Source organism: Ascaphus truei, chromosome 2 (assembly GCF_040206685.1).
Source record: "Ascaphus truei isolate aAscTru1 chromosome 2, aAscTru1.hap1, whole genome shotgun sequence".
NCBI classification, from domain to species: Eukaryota; Metazoa; Chordata; class Amphibia; order Anura; family Ascaphidae; genus Ascaphus; species Ascaphus truei.
The window spans coordinates 64,466,841-64,486,353 of NC_134484.1; the positions used below are offsets into that span (position 1 = coordinate 64,466,841).

A 19,513-nucleotide genomic window follows, 5' to 3' on the forward strand; every position below is an offset into this window, starting at 1 on the left:
GTATAACCTGTAGGCTCACAGGGCCTAAGCCTCTGCCACGGAGAGCCTCGGGTATTCACAATATGTGTTAAATTGGTGCAGCGCCTTCACCTGCGATAGCTTCCGCCCTAGGGGAAGTGGGTCTTCGCAGGAACTTATGTACATGAAATACACACCCACAGCAATACCTTAACCAATAAGCTTTACTTATAGCAACCGTCAGCGTAATCAACAGATGCCCCCTTCCTAGAGGAGGCACTACTAACCTGTGAACGCTCACTCTACCTCTCCCTTCACCGGGTGATCCCACCCCGTGTCCAGTTCCCTCCTGAGATACGTTCCCCACCCCCACGTGAATCAATGAATGTATGAGTGTGACTGCGCAGCCACCGTGTCCCGGAGTGAATAATGGTACCGTTGGTGCACTTGAAGTTTACCTGCCGGGCACTCCTGTACCCGGTGCTGCAACTGTCTTCACAAAGGATCGGTGTGGGCGTAGATGACGTCACCCGTAGGTGTCTGGGGCGATCCCACCCAGACACGCGGCTACTTGGCAGCGGGGCCTGGTCCCAAGCCTCCCGCTGATTTAGAACTGTCCCGTAACTATTGTCGCACAGTAAGGGGATCAGGAGCCTGACTATGGCCAGTCCCTAGCTCTGCTGCACTCTACTGGAGCTCAGGGCCTATCTGGGCCTGGGGCATGCGGTCTAGGTAGGGGGCGGCTGCCTCCCTACTCTGGAGCTCCTTCTCCTTCCTCCACCAGCTAGCTCTGACTCCTCGTGCGTGCCACCACTTCCTATCCTCCCTAAACTCGTATCTCATTGGTCCTGCCGTATCACGGGGGGCCGCGGGGGCTGCTGGGACCCGACGTCCCCTAACTCCCCTCCTCCCTGAGCTCTCCTCCTTCGCGGGTTTCTGACACCCTGCCCTGCGCATGCGCAACCTCCAGCCGGACCAGGTATGCGCCAGCTCCACCTTTAACATGGCAGCTCCCTAACGCGGAACCTCCGTTATTGGAGCGTTCCCTAGGTGTAACACCCCCCTCCCGTAACATAAAAAAAAAAGGGTGAATGGGGGTCCCGGCTACATCCTCCCCCCTGTGGATTCCAACGTTCCCGCTTGGACAATACCTTCAAACTGGTCCAACTTTTATATAATGAAAAATTGCATAACATCGACATTCCTTCCTCTACATCAGATTGTACATTTCGCTAAACATCACAATCACTGACTGTACGCGGCTGCGGGCCCACTGCTGAGCCTCATAGTGGGGTGCCCCAAATTGATCATATGCCATCCTCATGGGAGGTTGCCCGTTTCTCTGGCTTCACCTCAACTGGTGTTCAGTCACTCCCTTGGGCAAGTGACTATTTGGGTCTTGAATCTCGAGTTCTTCCCTTGAGGGGATTACAGTCTCTGCATTATCCTGGCTTGGTACAAAGCACGGACTCCTTGGGTCTAGTGACGAGGTTTCCGGAGTCACCCTCTGGGGTGACGGCTCCCCGCGCCCTTTGCCCTTTGCTCCGCCGGGAGGTGCGCTCGGTTGAGGGCCCCTTTGAGAGGCTCCCTCTTGGGGGTCGTCCTGAAAGGTTGAGTTCCCTGGCATGTCGTCTTCCAGTGTCCCCTCCCCATCCAACGCGGATGTAGGCCACTCCAAATCCCCCTCCTCCACTTGGGGAATAGGGAGCAAATGATTTCGGTGCCATGTCTTCACACGACCCTCCGAGTCTTTAATGCGGTAGACTGGAAGGCCAGGCATTTGTGAGGCTACCTCGTACACTCCCTCCCTCCATCGGTCAGCCAATTTATGTTTCCCCGGTAATCCTAGGTTACGGAGGAGTACTGCGTCGCCTGGTTTAATGTCTCTGTGTTTAACTTTAGGATCGTATCGCAGTTTATTTCCGGCGTTCAGTTTTTCGGTAGATTTCTCCGCTTGGGTGTAGGGCCATTGAATATTCTCTTGCAATCGCTGTACATAGCGGAAATGCGTATTATTATGCACTCCATCGGTGGAGACTCTTAATTTTATGTCCACCGGCAATCGGTCTTCTCGCCCAAACATGAGGAAGTACAGGGAGAATCCCGTGGAGTCATGTCGTGTGCAATTGTAGGCATGCACTAGGGTTTCCACGTGTCGACCCCCGTTAAGGTGCCTAACATGTCCAGTAACGTGCGGTTGAACCGTTTGGGCAACGCATCCCCTTCGGGTTGGTAGGGGGTAGTTCGCGACTTAGCGATGTGCAAGATTTTCAGCAATTCTTTTATTAAGTTGCTTTCAAAGTCTCTTCCCTGATCAGAATGAAGTCGTTGCGGGAGCCCGTAATGCATAAAGTACTTTTCCCAGAGCACCTTGGCCACCGTAATGGCTTTTTGATCTTTGGTCGGGAAGGCCTGGGCGTAGCGGGTGTAATGATCCGTGATGACCAACACATTGCCTATGCCGCGGCTGTCACTAAGTCCATAGGCCCGGTGCTTTTTAAGTGGCTCATTGGGGAAGCCCGGGTGGGCAATGTCTTTCGCTGGATACACCGCACACACCGTCGGCAGTGGTGCTCTACTGCTTCTCTCATTTTGGGCCAGAAAAATCTATCTCTCACTAGGCTAAAAGTCTTGTCAACCCCCAAATGACCATGTTCATCGTGTAGGGCCCTTACTACCAAGTACTGTAGTCTCCTCGGCAGTACTAGTTGTCTCCTATTTGGGTGGTTATGGTACTCTACCACTCTGTACAGCAGATTGTCTCGTAGTTCGAACTTGTCGGCTTCCCGCATTAGTATACCTCCCACATCTCCTGGAGCCTGTCTGAGGAGAGCCGGGCGATTTTGCCGGATAGCATAGCGAAGGGCCCCGCGACTGGGTCTTGCTCTTGGTAGCGTACCATATCTTTCCAGGCTATGATCTTGTCGGGAGTAACGTGCATGCCGCTGGGGTCCCGGTAAGCTTCCGGGATAGCGTTGGATGCGCATCCTAGCGAGTCAGCACCCTTAATTCGGAGAACGCCACTTGATCATTGACGATGGCCGCGGTACAACATAGCACTCTTATTACGGGTCCCGGAATTTCTTCCCATTGATCTTCCTCAGGGGTAGTGGCCAGCCCTGGTCGCCTAGACAGGGCGTCAGCTCCAATGTTCAAGGGGCCGGGCTTATATTTCAGGGTGAAATTGTAATTGGTAGAAAGGATAGAAAAGGACCCATTGTAGCACTCAAGTTCACCCTCTGGTGATAAGTGTGTGATTTAAAATATAAACTTTATTTAATACAACACATATATAAAATTATGGGTGTTAAAATGACGTACTAGAGGTCATAGGATCATGATACTGACAGCCATGGGGCTCAGGATCAATATAATAGAGGTGTCCTGTATGTATCAAGTATCACACAGGAAACTAACAATTATCAATGTAATGTTTTCACAGTAATAAAATGCTTCAGAGGGCTTTTATCTTCATTTATTTTGTGGAAAGACTGTTTGTCAGCTCTTACATCTGTGAGCAAATTGCTAATCTGCACATGTTTTACCTTGGTTAATGTTGACATCAGAAATACTTGGCACACATCAAACAGATAAAGGGGAAGGGCATTGCGAATCTGATAAAATTAACATTTCATAGAATCTGTTAAAGAAAAGTCAAATTTTGAAAAAAATGTAGGCAGTGATATGCTTTATGGGCTGCATTTAATCAAGCAATGTCTGGCTATTAAATAAACTCAGAGCGGTTCCCGGCGTTTTACTATATTTTCTTTATTTGATTCCTTTAGCTTATGTTTGTTTTATATATCATTCATCTTGCACTATGTACTTTGTCATTGTACTTTAGCATATATATCGACACTAGCCAATCATCTTCTCACCATGCTCTAAACCTGTTTTGCGCTTGTTCTGGTATTTTAGCTACACCGAGTGTTTGGAAGTGGCGTGCCATCATTCCCACCAAAGTTTTTTTTGGCACAGACCAAGGCCATGGCTGAGGAAAGAAGGTTACAACTGGAGAAATACCTGCAAGAACGTAAATGCATTATTTGATTTTGTGCATTTTATTCTGACATTTTTTTTTATTTTAAAAATGAATGTTTTCTATGTTTTATATCAAAATATATCTTACTTGGCTTTTTCCAGTCTGTCCCAAATGTTATAAATTCTTACACTGTTTAATCTGCTTCCTTTTCTGTATTGTCTGTCCTTGTATAAATGTAGAAAAAAGGAAAAAGGTAATCCCTATAATGCTTGCACTCAACCTCTTATTTTTACTAAAAGAGGTGTAAAAATTCACCGCCACTGATGTATCTTTTATTTTGCACAATTTGTCTTAAAACCTATATTCAAATAAGCGTATCAAATCAGTTCTATATGTAAGTGGGACTGATTTGACAATAATGCCTAGGATAATTCATATATATCTTGGTAGCCACACACATAAGTGAAGATAATAAACGTTAATGTTAGAGAAATTATGTAGTGTATACCGTGAATCCCCAAATTTAATAAAGTGCACTATTAATGTGCAAACATATCATGGTGTGCAAATAGTGATAAACAGTGAAAGATATTAAATAAAATAATAAAGATAGTGGTGTGTGGGGTTATTTGTTCCTGTCTCCGAAGCCCGGAGTTGATGCTGGCTACAGTTTCAATAAACAACCCAAGTCGTTTTTTGAAGCTGCAGCAGCGTCACTGGGACCTCGGCAGCCAATGAAATCATTCTTGAGAATGATTTCAAGACTGCAACTTGGATCCCTAACCTCAGGTCTGTAGCCCCGCCCCCTCCCCGCCTCCTGAACTCCTGAAAAAGTCTGCTGGGAGGATGAACACACATCGCCCAGCAGACTGCCGCCCGCCCTCCAACTCCTGCCTCTGGCACCCTGAACGAGGCCTAAAACGTCAACCTGGTGCCCCTGCATCACAAAAATGATACATTCCTGAAGTAACCATTCCATAGGGGGCTCGTGCATCCTTTGACTTAAATAGAAGTTAATGACAAAACGGGAGCGAGAAAGCGTACCGGCACTTGATGCGTGTCCCCCTTTTGTAAAGGCAGCAGTTGTATAGTACAGGCATACCCCGCATTAACGTACGCAATGGGACCGGAGCATGTATGTAAAGCGAAAATGTACTTAAAGTGAAGCACTACCTTTTTTCCACTTATCAATGGATGTACTGTACAGCAATCATCATATACGTGCAGAACTGATGTAAATAACGCATTTGTAACAGGCTCTATAGTCTCCCCGCTTGCGCACAGCTTTGGTACAGGTAGGGAGCCGGTATTGCTGTTAAGGACGTGCTGACAGGCGCATGCGTGAGCTGCCGTTTGCCTATTGGGCGATATGTACTTACTCGCGAGTGTACTTAAAGTGAGTGTCCTTAAAGCGGGGTATGCCTGTATATGGAAAGTGCATGCAGGACTATGTTTAGATCAGATGTGCTCAACTCCAGTCCTCAAGCCCCCACAACAGGTCTGGTTTTCAAGATATCTTCAAGAAGGCTTGAGGACTGGAGTTGAACACTCCTGGTTTAGATGCTGTACCAGCAATGGGTTGGCGCGTGTGTTCTAGAGGGAGTGAAAGATTGCAGTGGTACTCAGACATTTTATATTTAATATGCCTGCCCCTTTCCTTTTCTTCTTTCATCACCATCACACACATTGTTCTGGAATTATCCACAGTAGTAGTTTGAGACATTTTTTGATGTGGGGTTGCTTTCAAATGGTCATCGTGAGACTTCCTAAAATATGTTATGACTTAAAAGTCCTGAAATTTATTTTATTTTATTTTTTTTGCATTGAATGTTTTCGATCTAAATTTGCTAAAAAATATTCAACAGAGAAAAGCCAGGTGGTCTTCTTCTTTTTCATCTTCTACTCATACAAAACAGAATTTGTTTTTTAAGCAGAAACTATTAAAAACATTTCATTTTTCTGTCAGTTGTTTCAGATCCAAGTGTTTCAAGCAGTGAGATCTTCATAGAGTTTTTCAAGAAATTACAGCTGGTAATTGCTTTTCTTTATTTTCTCCTCCTCCCCCAGGCCGCTTCGGAGAATTAGTTCATTAAAAAAATGTAGAGAATAGCATAATACTTTAAGTAGGTTGATATTAATTTCTAATGTTTTAAAAATGATGGCATATTAAAGAACCTACGTAAATCAGCCATTCAATTCCCTCGCTTACCAGGTCCATCCAAAGAGAGCACCCAATGGTTCCTGTGTGTGTGTGTGTGTGTGTGTGTGTGTGTGTGTGTGTGTGACTTTATTTCTTTATAAAATGTTTTACCAGGAAGTACTACATTGTTACCTCTCGTTTTCAAGTATGTCATGGGCACAGAGTTATGATGACAAATACATGGTTACAAATACATGGTTACATTAAATGAGCAGGGTTATACATTATATACAAGACATTTCATGCTCAATTAAAGATAATATATGTTATAGGCGTATGTAACGGTTACAAGTTACTGTTATGGTCTGTTTCACCTGAAATGTGCTTTTTTGTTTCTTTTAACAGGAAACCTACAAGATGCCCTCAATCAAGATTATATTAAACGTTTATTTGCCAAATGGCGAACAGATCAAAGTTGACGCTCAGACATCGGACACTGCTGAGCGAGTGCTGGAGGTAACTTCATCTCTGTAACTCGCCTGGTTGTCATTCAGTTTCCGTGTGGCCCCACTTTGTCAGGTTATTATAATATATATTTTTTTATTGATCATAAAATGGTCCATTGCTTTATAGAAACCATTCTATAATGATTGATTTGTGTTCTGTGCTTTTGTTATAAGAAGAGAAAATGAGACTTCTATTCGGAAGTTGATGTTTGAGGCTGAGTCCACGCTGACACGCGCGCACACACGCACGCGCGCGATGCGTCTGTGGGTATGCACGTGCACACACGCTCACCGGCGCTCAGCGCTTATGTAAATACATTTTTTTAACTTTCCCGCTTGCTCAACTATTCGGCAATGCCGCCCCCTCTCCTCCCCCCCCCCCCCGTAGGCACGTGAGCAGACGCAGGACACCCGGCTCGCATGCTTTGAGCGCCAGCGGGGACTCAGCCTTAAAAAAGGCCGTGTTTGTACAGTGTCACAATGCACCATGACCATTTCACCACTTGAGGGAGATGATGTACTGTATAAAGGAAGCATTTTCTTTTAAAGGGGCAATTTCCCCTGAATTGTGTGATTTAAAAACTTTATCAAGCACAAACTCGTACAGCATCAGGTGAATAATGTGCTTGTGATAAGTGAAGTGTCATTAACTATTATATCCCATATGGTATAACAAAGTGCTCATATGCCAGGTGCTGCCAGATACCTGCGGCTTTCCAACTGCAATAAAACAAGGTGCAACAGATGGGTATCCGCGGCGCAAACTGGGTGAAGAAGTGAAATTATAAGTAGTGACACTATAACTGTGCAAATTATAATGAAGAACAAACCATATCAGCGATCTCCTACAGCAGTTTCCTCCATGGCGTCATAGTAATGGATCACATATTCTTGTATGTGGAAAACCCTCATGCAGAGAAAAACATATATAGAAACGCAATGGTGCAATAACGTTTTAGTATATAGTCACATGCAACACAGAGGGGAAAGGAAACACTCACACTTTCCCCACTGCTTAAAAAAGTCGCTCACAGTCTCCCCTGAATGCCTACTATTATTTTTGTATATTTCTTCTCTATACTGCACAGTAGGCTGTAACCTCTCTTCCTGTTGTTTCTCTGTTCACTCATTTTATTTATTATATTCCTAAAAAAAATTATACCAAAACCTTGAATTAGTATGACTGCCAATCCGCTCTCACTGTACAGTATATCACTACTAGACCTCAGAGAACCACAGATTAGTAAAGTATGTGTAACCCCTCTTTCGCTAGGCAAACTGGTACCTGTTGCTGAGGTGGGGCCCCAAGTCCTTTATAACTAAATGATATGCCAAACGTGCCTTGAGGTCAGACAATGGGAAACAACTACAATGCGAGTGTGATATAATCTATTTTTATATATCTATCTATGTCCTTGTGATCCTTAAAGGATCACCACAGTCATGTTACAGCACATCAACATAACATTACACATACAGTAAAAGGTGCACGGGTGAATGTCAAAGAGAATACGGCCACCCAATCCTCGGTATCTAGGCCTGTGTGACCGTGCCGGAACACCATTGGAGCTCTCTAATAGAACACCGTGGCAGGCCTGTACGTCACAAAATACATCAGTACCACTTTAACTGCAACCGTGGAGGGTCCCTTCCGACAGTGCTTCCCGGCGATGATCTGCTGGGCCTCTCTCACTCTGTACTCCTTTCCCTCCAGTCAATGTCCGCTCTGTCTTAACGGGACACAGACTGGCCTCGGGTCATACTCGATCGAGCCTGAACTCATCAAGGCTCGTGCAGATCTAACTCGCGTGCCTTGCCAACCCCTCTTAAAGGCTTCTCTCTGCTCAGTCCCGCCTCTTCCACAGCCTTAGTTATTGGCTGATCTTATGTCCATCATAAGTCACATGTCCATGGTGCAATGGCAAGGAACCTGACATGGGGCAGTGAGTGTGTTGCTTGCATTACCCAGGGTGGTTAAATATGTATGAATAAAAAATATGTAGACTAGAAAGGTTAATGCTCCTCGTCTGCTATCAACATATCAGTCAACCAGACCCATATTTTTAGGGCTGTTTAGTCCTCGTGCTGTTCTTTGTGGTATTTTGTTTTCCTACTTTTTTTTAAAATATGATGGTGGCAGAACTTTGAATCTACTTAAATGGAGCCTTATTGGTTTGGTCTGGCTCAAGCACTACTGTATCAGAGGAGTTTATCTTCTATCTTTTTGAAGCTTCAATAAAACATGCATCATGGATACTGGTAAATACTCAAGGCGGGGAAAATACGACCTATGCTATAGTTTTATTTGGAATCCTTGACAGAGTGAATAACACTTATTTTCCTGGGAGATCCAATCTCTCCTAGCTAATTCCAGTGAGACAGATACTTGTCTTTGTACTTGGTTCTTGGGAGTGCCTGTAACCACGTTTAAGTCAAACATACGCTATGTTAGCCTGCTTTTACTACTTGGACCTGCTGTGTTTGTGAAATGAATAAATGGAATCCCATTAGTTCAGTGTTCTCCAACATGGGGTGTCCTAGGTACATAAAAGGGGGGAGGGGTGGGGGAGTTGTTTTAAAGTATTAGGAGGGACATGCATGCAGGGAGATGCAGAAAGACCTAGAATGACAGAGTGACTAGTTCCTTGCACCAATAAAATCCTACGAAGGCAATATTTAGTCTCAAATGGGATTGTGGGGGATTCTAACCTTGGTCATCTTGTACTGAATACAAATTGGCAGACCCAAAGGCAAAATAATTGCGTACTACTTGATCTGCTTGGCCCTGGGTGTAAAAAGGTTATATTGTAATATTTTCGGGAATTTCCTCATTGTTTTCGTGGCTGTATGCATTTTTTGTATTTTAAACAGTCTGTTTGCTAGTAATGTAGCTATGAATTATTTGCATACCTCTATTCCACATAACAGGCCTGTGGGTAAATGGGTGCTTCTTTAGGATTCTGAGTATTTATACAACCTAGTTTCTCAGCTAAAACCTGGTGAGCAAGCCAAGCTGGGTTTTTTTTTTTATTTGTTAGTATTTGCAGTGGAGCATAGAAAGCACAAGTGAAACATGGTATAATGTGACCTGCCAAGTATCTGTTGAAATAATGCCTAAAACAGTGGGTTCAAATGTGGGACGCTTTGGCTGCATCTAGGAAAGCTGGGCTTTCATTAGTCGCAACATATCCTGCGCCTCTCGGCGTGATCCAGTGCGGTCATTTCTTAACATTACGTTTTTAAAGAATGAAATGCTTGAGTCTATTGTTTTTATAAAATCATCTTTTATACTATCCAGTCGATCTGTACTATGGAGCATGCGCTTTCTTTTTGCATCTTATATTTTCTTGGAACCTGGAACTCCCTTTGGAAGCTGCTACCTCTCTGAGCCAACTCAATAAAGGATATTGACAGAATCTCACAATATCACTGATGACTAAATAATAAATGTGATAGTCTTTCTGGTAATCATTCAACTAGTAGCATTACAGCAAGTGTATGTATATATGTAATATTTATAAGATCGCATATCAGTTGTTGTTTAAACTCTGTAATCAAGTTTTTTCACACTATTTGTCACCACTGATATAGAAGTGAGCACCGTAGCACTGATATTCACTTTTTGTATGGTTGTAAATATGATTATTCTTTTGCTTTTGTTTCAGCTTGCATTGTACAAATTAAATTTGTCCAGAGAACTAATGGAATTTTTCAGCTTTTTTCTTACTCGCAGAGAAAGCAATGGGACTTACACTGGTATGTTCAATGTTTTGTATTTAGTATTGATTTTTTATTTTTTCTACATCCAAAATTAATTTGGTGTAATGTTAAAGAATGTGAAACCCAATGACTTGGACCGGCGCTAAGACAACAGTATAATATAAAGGAGAAGCTAAATAAAATATAACACAGTGTAGAATTATAAAATTATAAGGTGTGACTGAAATATTCTCTACCTTCACTGGGAATATGCACTGATTCCCTTACAAGTAGTCAGGATCCAGGGCAGGAAGGGAGCGATGTCATCAGGTACACCCAGAAAAAAGAAACATATAAACAATCATAGTGCAGTATCTTAGCAAAACCGTGGTGAGATACTTGAAAAACTTGGCTCTTAAAGATTGCCTACTTACAACATGTAAGATATAAAAAAGCGAGGGTGGTATGGATGTAATTCTCTGAGACTCCAAAGCGCGGTGTCAGATGGATGTAGCCACAGCACGCAGTGATAAATTTTGATAGGGGGCTGGATAGATGTTTTTCGTCAGGTTTTTCAACTCACAGTCAGGTGTGGACAATAGGATTCATACAGAGAATGAAAAGAAATCATAGTGTTGACCAGTAAACACCAAAATTTTATGATCAAAAGGACATAGGACATGTACTCACAATGTAACAAACGATCGCATTCACATAAGATTTTACTTGGGACAGCTGGCCGGTACTCGGGAGATGTTAACAGAACGGGGTGATGGGATCGCAGTGCCGACACTGTGTCTTCAAGGGTAAAGCAGTTGCTTTACCCTTGAAGACACAGTGTCGGCACTGCGATCCCATCACCCCGTTCTGTATCCGCCCCAACCGGAAGTCGTCACTCCGAGGCCCGGACGTGACGTCAGACGCTTTTCACCCGCGACCGGATGAGGGGGCACCTTCGTGGAGCGCTACAGAAGGGATTAGAGTTAACATCTCCCGAGTACCGGCCAGCTGTCCCAAGTAAAATCTTATGTGAATGCGATCGTTTGTTACATTGTGAGTACATGTCCTATGTCCTTTTGATCATAAAATGTTGGTGTTTACTGGTCAACACTACGATTTCTTTTCATTCCTGTATGAATCCTATTGTCCACACCTGACTGTGAGTTGAAAAACATGACGAAAAACATCTATCCAGCCCCCTATCAAAATTTATCACTGCGTGCTGTGGCTACATCCATCTGACACCGCGCTTTGGAGTCTCAGAGAATTACATCCATACCACCCTCGCTTTTTTATATCTTACATGTTGTAAGTAGGCAATCTTTAAGAGCCAAGTTTTTCAAGTACCTCACCACGGTTTTGCTAAGATACTGCACTATGATTGTTTATATGTTTCTTTTTTCGTAATGTTAAAGAAACCATGACATTTAACATGCTAAAATACAGTTTAACAAATGGTGATCATGCTCTCCGGCTGCGAAACCACTAACATGGTAAAGTATTTTACTGCTTGTTAAATTAATACGGTCACTCTTGCAAGACTTGTACAGTAGGTGGCTGCACTGCATGGAGATGCATCAGTAATATGTGTACGTTTTTGCTCCTTCTGAAACAGTCCTACAATATACCAAGAGAACAACCAGCAATTGGATATGTCCAGTCTGTTCCAAAGGAACCACGATGGTTTATTGAAGGGTAGCTGAATATTTAATTAATTTAAATTGTTTAACTTCTTTTTAACTGTGTGCCTTCCTAAACCAGTGTGTATGATGGAGACTTGTCTAGGGTGTGTCTTTAAAAGTTGTATGTGCAGCCAATCGCTTCAGTTACTGCCACGCGCTCATGAAATGTTCCTTATTTCATCTGGTAAGTGTTTGGTAGTGTCACACACATAGTGACAGTTATGTACAATATTTGTATGTTATCTACAGTGGTGAAACGAATTGTAGGCTTTGAGATCCCGTTTCTTACTGTTTGGGGTTTGGAGGACGAGCGTTTCCAGATTGACATCAAAAAGTGGTAAGCTGTAAATTACAAACTTTTTTTCCCTCTACCATGAAAGGCAGATACAATTATTAAAGGGCCAGACCCTCCCAGAAGAAAGTGAACTAAGGACAATAGTATTTTTAATAGGTTAAATCTACCTGACACTTGTAATTTATTTATTTATTTTTTTATTTAAAAAGAACAACAAATGTATTTTTGCTTTAATGTTTAATATTTACATGGTTAGGACATTCTCATGATCCTTTTTACTATCGATATCTCACATATTTTGGTATTGCAGCTGCAAGAGAAAAACAGATTTTGGAGGATTTATAGAGTAATTCTGTTGCCATCCTTTGTCAAACTGACAAACATTCACAAGCAGCTGACATGCTTGAATTCTGTGTTCCGGGAGAAATGCTAAACATATTCGTTTTTAAAGACCAATAAGGAAGACTGTTACTTTAAGGGTAATTGCATCTTTCTAAAAGATAGTGTAGCCAGGTCCCCTTTGGCTCCCCGGTTCACCTATGATAAGGCAGAGAGGCAGGAAGGCTCTCTAGAGGTCGCGCAGGCGCAGTTAAGCATAGCAGCGACCATTACAGCTTTGCACAGGCGCAGGAGAGATCGCGCACGCGGTCCCCATAGGAAAGAGCTGTGCCAAGGACTACAATTCCCAGCAGCCTCTGGGGACTGCACTTTCACCCTGGTCACAGGCAGCATTGAAGCCAATAGAGCTGGCAGATTCTCATGCTGCAGAGTTGCAACAATGTTGTGTGCAGACAGGGTTTTGTCAGTTGGATCCAGGAAGAGATTGGGGAAGGTAGTGTACACAGAGCAGGGCTCTGCTGTACTAGGCCAGAGAAACCCCAGGCCCAGGTAGGCCCCACTAACCAATAGGTTAGTGGGTAAGTTCTTAGGGAAGGCCCCTTAGATATGGACCCTGCCCTTAGGTGTGTGTAATCTTGTCAGTGACATAGCTGTCGTGCTGTGTGCTCTGACTAGAAGACACAGTGTGGCCTTAAGTGCAGCCACAGCAGTTAGCTTTGGCTGTGTCAGTGAGAGGCCCCTCATAGGAAGAAGGGGGGTTGCTTTCTAGTTGTTCAGTATGTGTGATATCACCAGTGCCAGTTGCACGTGGTGAGCTGCCAGAGTCTGGGATCAGACAGAAGTTACAGGGAGAGTTATTCTGCATGCAGGGACTAGGGTAGAGGTATACCCCAGGGCCCAGTTAGTCCCCTATGACAGCGGTGCGCTAACTGGGGGGGCGCCAAATTATTTAGGGGGGGCGCAGCCTGTGCGGCGAAACCTGGGGGCAGAGCAGAGCAGTGCACGGGTGGGCAGAAGCTCCGTGTTGCTGCTGTTTCCCTGTGCTTGCAGAGGGGGCGGGGCGTCTCTGCACACAGACACAAGCCCTCCTCTTCCTGTCTTTACTCCTCCAGTGTTCAGCAGCGTGGGGAACCGAGCATGCAGTACAGTAGTGTGTGTGTGTGTGTGTGTGTGTGTGTATATAGTGATGTGTGTGTGTGTGTGTATATATATATATATGTATAGTGATGTGTGTGTGTGTGTATATATATATATACAGTGTTCGACAAACCTATACATTTGCTCGCCCCGGGCGAGTGGATTTAACATCGTGGCGAGCTCCTATTGGCCCAAGCAGCACACGTTTGGTACTAGGTGGCGAGTAGATTTTTTTGTGTGGCGAGTAGATTTTTTGGTGATTTGTCAACCACTGTATATATATATATATATATATATATATGTATAGTGATGTGTGTGTGTATATATGTATAGTGATATGTGTGTGTGTATATGTATAGTGATGTGTGTGTGTGTATATGTATAGTGATGTGTGTGTGTGTGTGTGTGTATATATGTATAGTGATGTGTGTGTGTGTGTGTGTGTGTGTATATATATATATAGTGATGTGTGTGTGTGTATATGTATAGTGATGTGTGTGTGTGTGTGTGTGTATATGTATAGTGAGGTGTGTGTGTATATGTATAGTGATGTGTGTGTGTGTATAGTGGTGTGTGTGTGTATATATGTATAGTGATGTGTGTATATATATATGTATAGTGATGTGTGTGTATATATATATATATGTATAGTGATGTGTGTGTGTGTGTGTGTATATATATATATATATATAGTGATGTGTGTGTGTGTGTGTATGTATATATATGTATAGTGATGTGTGTGTGTGTGTGTTGTGATTGTGTGTGGTGTGGGGGGTGTTGTTTGTGTTGTGCGTTGTGATTGTGTGTGTGGTGTGTCTGTGTTGTGATTGTATGGGTGTTGTGATTGAATGCAGCGGTGCACAAACTGGAGGGTGTACGCTCTCCCAAGCTTGGCGCTTGGGGAGACAAACAAAATTGACATTGAAGCATGCTCAGCAGCAGTCAATGCGCACACACCCACACACAGCCACACACAAACACAGAAATAGCCCTGATCCATGCCCCCCACTCGTGCTTGCAAAATTATGCAGGACACCCTGTGCTCATGCTTGGAGAGTTGGTGATGTCACCACTCTCGGCGGCAGCGTGGATGCAGCCTAATTTTGCAAGCGCGAGCTGTTGAAATAAGTATTTAGACATATATTTGTATTTACATTGTATATCGCTTAATAAAGGGGGGGGGGGGGGGTTTCATGTGATTTTGATTACGTCAGGCAGGGGGGGCCCGAGAAATTAAATGGATGAAAAGGGGGGCTCGGCATAAAAAGTTTGCACACCCCTGCCCTATGACACCAGAGGAAGCTGTATGGTATAGGGTTGGCCTTAAAACAGGGACTCCTTCACCATATTTAGAGCAGCAAGAGGGTTGCTGTCTGACAGCCTCTGACTGTCTGACAGCGTGTTCAGAGACTGTGTTAAAGAAGCATTCCGGCTGGAGATTCCTTTCCTGTGAATGCAGCGGGTGCATTCATTCCTGCAGAGAACAGCGCAGCACGCCGTGGGATCACTGTGCGTTGTTGCTGAGTTCCAAGGATTTTCCTGACCAGGACTGGTCAGGGAGGTAGTATATATTAAGTGCACCACCGGGCTCCAACACAGGGAAGCGCTATCCCTCACACTCACACTGGTCTTTATTGTTGGGGACACTCAAGAGACTGCGGGGAATGTGATGATGGACATGTGGGTGGGGGGATGGTATGCATTCAGAGTGATGCACTGTTATTCATATATTGTTTTGATGTTATGCAAAGAGGTGTTATTGGAGTTACAGTTCATGCTCAGTAAATACTGTTTATTCACACGGTGTGTATTTACTGTATGTGGGTTCTGGTGAGGGCACACTCCCACCCCGTTGGGATCCCTCATCAGTGGAGGCGCTGCACCGAGTGTAAGTACATACCCCAGGTTCCCCGGGGCGGAAGCTCAGCTCTCCTGGTTGCCAAACAGGTACCGCACCACACTGAGAAGTAGTCAGATACACCTACCCACCCCAATCTCATTTAGGGGGGGGGGGAAAGAGGGCTACAATAGTTACGCTGAATTAAAGATCAGGCACTATATAACACACACACACGTACACACGTGTTCAGCGAGTGCTTGTGCCACCTCCCTTAATATTATTGGCTCTCTGATAAGGACAGGGCGGGATATGGGTAAATAAAGCACTTCACTGAAAAACACTTCCCCCATTTAGAGGCTGCTACGGCTCCAGTCACTGCGTGCGCGTCGGCTCCAGTCACTGTGTGTGCGTCGGAGCGGCCGACGGCGTGTGCACCAGTAAAGGCCACAGTGTAGGGGAGGTGCGGCCATGAAAAAGTTCTCAGGGATAGATATCTGCATTACCATTGGTTGCCAGTCAACCATGTGACCACGCCGCCGCACGTAAAGACAAATTCTGGCCTTCCAGCGCCATCGCGCTTTGTGCACCCGCGCACACATGCCGACTGGGGCCTGCCCTATAGAGGGCTGTACTTTGTGTGTGCGGCGCGCACGTCTTTATGCACACACCACCGGGACGAAGCCTAAGGCCGCGCTTATAGTGCCGGTGACGCGACGTCGCCCAAAAACACATTGCCACCGCTGCGTGCGCTTATAGTGCGCGCGACGGCGACAAGCAATGGAGCGACGTCAACGTCGCGAAAAACCTGAAGCCGGCAAAATTTGATTTTTCAAGGGCCGTCACATGACGGCCCTTGAACAAGTTAAATTGCCGGAATCCCGCGCCGCCGCCCGGCGAAACATAACTTTCGCTGGTGGCGATGGGTGATGTCGCCGTCGCCATCGACGGCACTATAGGCACAGCCTAAGAAATTCAACTGGCCGACTGTGGGATTGTACCTTTTAAGGCCAATGCATTACTCTTCAGAAATCTGTGTGTTCTCAAAACCTATTGAAGTGGTTTAGAAATCAGTAGATTTCCCCTGCATTTCTTAATGATCGTTATCGATATATCGATCTATCGCTTTTTATAGCGACTCAAAAGGGGTTTACATATTTAACACTTTCACAGTTACAAAAAAATAAAAGGGAACATTTTAAAGCTACAAAGGAACCTAACACGAGATGAAAATCTAGGATGAACAGAATATAGAATGGAATGATACTGTAGGTCAAGAACTGTTCAACTCCAGTCCTCAAGCTTCCCCCAACAGGTCAGGTTTTCAGGATATCACTGCTTCAGCACAGGTGGCTCAATCAGTCCCTGCTTCAAGCCACCTGTGCTGAAGCTGGGATATCCTGAAACCCTGACCTGTTGTGTGGGGGGTGGGGGGTTTGGGGGGGTGTGAGTCCCGGAGTTGAGCAGCCCAGCTGTAAGTATTTAATGCTCAATAGGTTGTGGTTCATTCATCATATGCCAGGTAAAGAGGCAAGTCGTGTCTGTTAAAGATTTCCAAGAGGCACAATCCTTAATCCATGAAAAAATTAACTTTATCAATTTAATATTATACTAATCAGTGTGTGTGTGTCTAGATCTAGAACATCTTTTTGTGTGTTGGTGAGCTCATGAGACACAAGCACACTAACACTTTGATTAGCGATGAGTGAAGTTGTGGCATTTTCATCTGAGTGCCTTCATGCCACACTTCTACAGACGCATGTGCTGTAGCCAACACCTGTAAATGTGTGTCACGTTATCAGATGTCTGAAATCTGATTGGCCCGTACTGCCGCTGGGAATGGGGAAATAACCAGCATGCACTGCTATTAGTGATATGTACCACGTGGGAGATCTATCTTCCAGTCTCTCAATCTGAAAAAATTATACTGATGATCTTTTCTATACTTTTTTTTTTTTTAAGCCTTTCACAGTGTCTTGTTTATAATTGGAAAGGTTACATTATGAAACTTGTAATGTTTTCTGATCAACAAAATGATCCATATTTCCACTTGGCTGTACACCTTTTTTCTGTTGGGTTTACAAATAAAATATGATCCGTCTCTTAAACATAATTTTTTTTAAGGCATTTTGAACTTCCCCACAAAAATGTAGATTATTGCACTTGGTCAATTTTTAAAGTTTTTGTTACATTTATTATTATTATTCAGATTAGTAGCTTGGGGAAGCTCATTTTTATTTTGCCTGCTTTTAATGTAATGTTTCCTTCTATTTATTTATTTCTCAGGTATATGAATCCCTCAATTGATGCAATGCTGATGGGCTGTACAACTTCTATTAACCTGCTTTATATACAGGTAACACCCTTTCAACACCTATAGTGTAACTTCTTGCTGCAAAATGTCAGGTCTAGGGGTCTACAATGTAACTTTGTGTCCATCACCTTTTGATCATGTCGGCATCTGATTTTCCTCTTTGCTCCTGCATGCAACTTACCGTACGTACATTGCGAGGAAATTCTTTTTTCGATTTACTTTACTTTAAACATAGACCTGAATCTGTCCAGTAACTGGGGTGTAATTTTAATGGTTTTCCAAAGCAGGAATTCAGTGCAAAGTGCCAGAAAATAGCTGCCCTAAACAAATGTAGCCATGCCTAAAGCAAAGATGTGACTGTTTTTTGTTTTATTCGGAAATGAACCACAGATTCCTCTTCTTCCGTGCTACTGAATGGGGGAGTATTTGTCAGTCAAGGGTTCCTTAGAACATGATCACACCCTGTCCTTCTATAGATAACAGAGGGGAATAAAGGGCAGCTTACATTTAATAAACATTTGGGCAAAGAGCTCTCTACTGTATTTTACAGGTTTTTTTTAATGTATTTGTTCTATAAAAGCAGCAACAAGTGATGAAATGATTCCCTTTTTCATTACAATTCAATTGGAACTTTTAAGTGTGATTAAAAATAATAAAACATAAAAACAATGGTACTTAGTTTTAAATAAAGTAGTCTTACTTGATACCCCCTAGTGCAGGAGGGGCCAACTCCAGTCCTCGAGGGCCACCAACCAGCCAGGTTTTAAGGGTATCATTGACTGAGCCACCAGTGCCAAAGCAGGGATATCCTTAACCTGTCCTGTTGGTGGCCCTTGAGGACTGGATTTCGCCCCTCCTGCCCTAGTACCTTTTTTTTAATTAATTTTTTTCCCCGATCACTGTGTACAGCACCAAAAAGTGCTTCTGCAATGTCAGCTAACTTTCTACTGATGCTGGTACCACGGGGAACATTTGGCACCTAAATGTACATGTTTATATACAAATGGTCTCTGTCTCGCCTCTACTGGTTGCATTGAACAAGGAGGATTTCGGCTGAAGCTGACACAGAAAGTGCTGCACTGTGGCTACACACAGAAGTGCAGCTCTCGGAGCACTGACACCAGCTGCTGCTTTCATGTTCTGCATCAACCAGTCTGAAAACATCTGCCTCCCCATCAGCAACATGTGCTGCTGCTATGTCTTTTCCATTAACCCCTTTGCAGCCAGAGTTTTCTTCAATGTTCTGAAGGAATTAAAACACGTCCCTTTTGCTCTGTATATTTATAAAAACCCTGACTGGGATTGCATATTAATTTTTATTTATTTATTATTTTAAATAACTTCTGTAAAGGCTCTACAAGAAATGGAAATGAAGTGGGCCAAACCGACAGAGGCGCAGCGTCGGAAACTTGAGCACCTGTCACAGACCGAAGACAAAATCAAGGTAATTTCTGCCAAGCACATGGAAATAATGAATCTGGCACTTGACATGTTGCTGCCGCGAGGAAGTAAAAAAATATATATATATTTGTATGTAGAGTATGGAAATATAACCGCATTGTTAACGGTTTTCCTACATGTCCCCAGTACAGCCAGTACATACATGGTTAATGCTCATACTTCC

The 19,513-nt window shown here is 43.8% G+C and overlaps 1 protein-coding gene across 5 annotated transcripts in view; it reads left to right on the top strand.

Annotated features, from left to right (window-relative positions):
• SNX31 (sorting nexin 31) overlaps positions 1–19,513 on the top strand; it is a 42,762-nt gene that overhangs the window by 3,620 nt on the left and 19,629 nt on the right. For 3 of the 5 annotated variants that reach the window (XM_075582598.1, XM_075582591.1, XM_075582590.1), the window contains exons 3-9: positions 3,877–3,991; positions 5,907–5,971; positions 6,486–6,596; positions 10,252–10,342; positions 12,217–12,304; positions 17,862–17,931; positions 19,241–19,333. In XM_075582598.1, the coding sequence (XP_075438713.1) occupies positions 3,877–3,991; positions 5,907–5,971; positions 6,486–6,596; positions 10,252–10,342; positions 12,217–12,304; positions 17,862–17,931; positions 19,241–19,333 (633 nt within the window). The remainder of the gene's footprint in view (positions 1–3,876; positions 3,992–5,906; positions 5,972–6,485; positions 6,597–10,251; positions 10,343–12,216; positions 12,305–17,861; positions 17,932–19,240; positions 19,334–19,513) is intronic. The other 2 variants (XM_075582606.1, XM_075582592.1) reach the window with 1 other exon arrangement.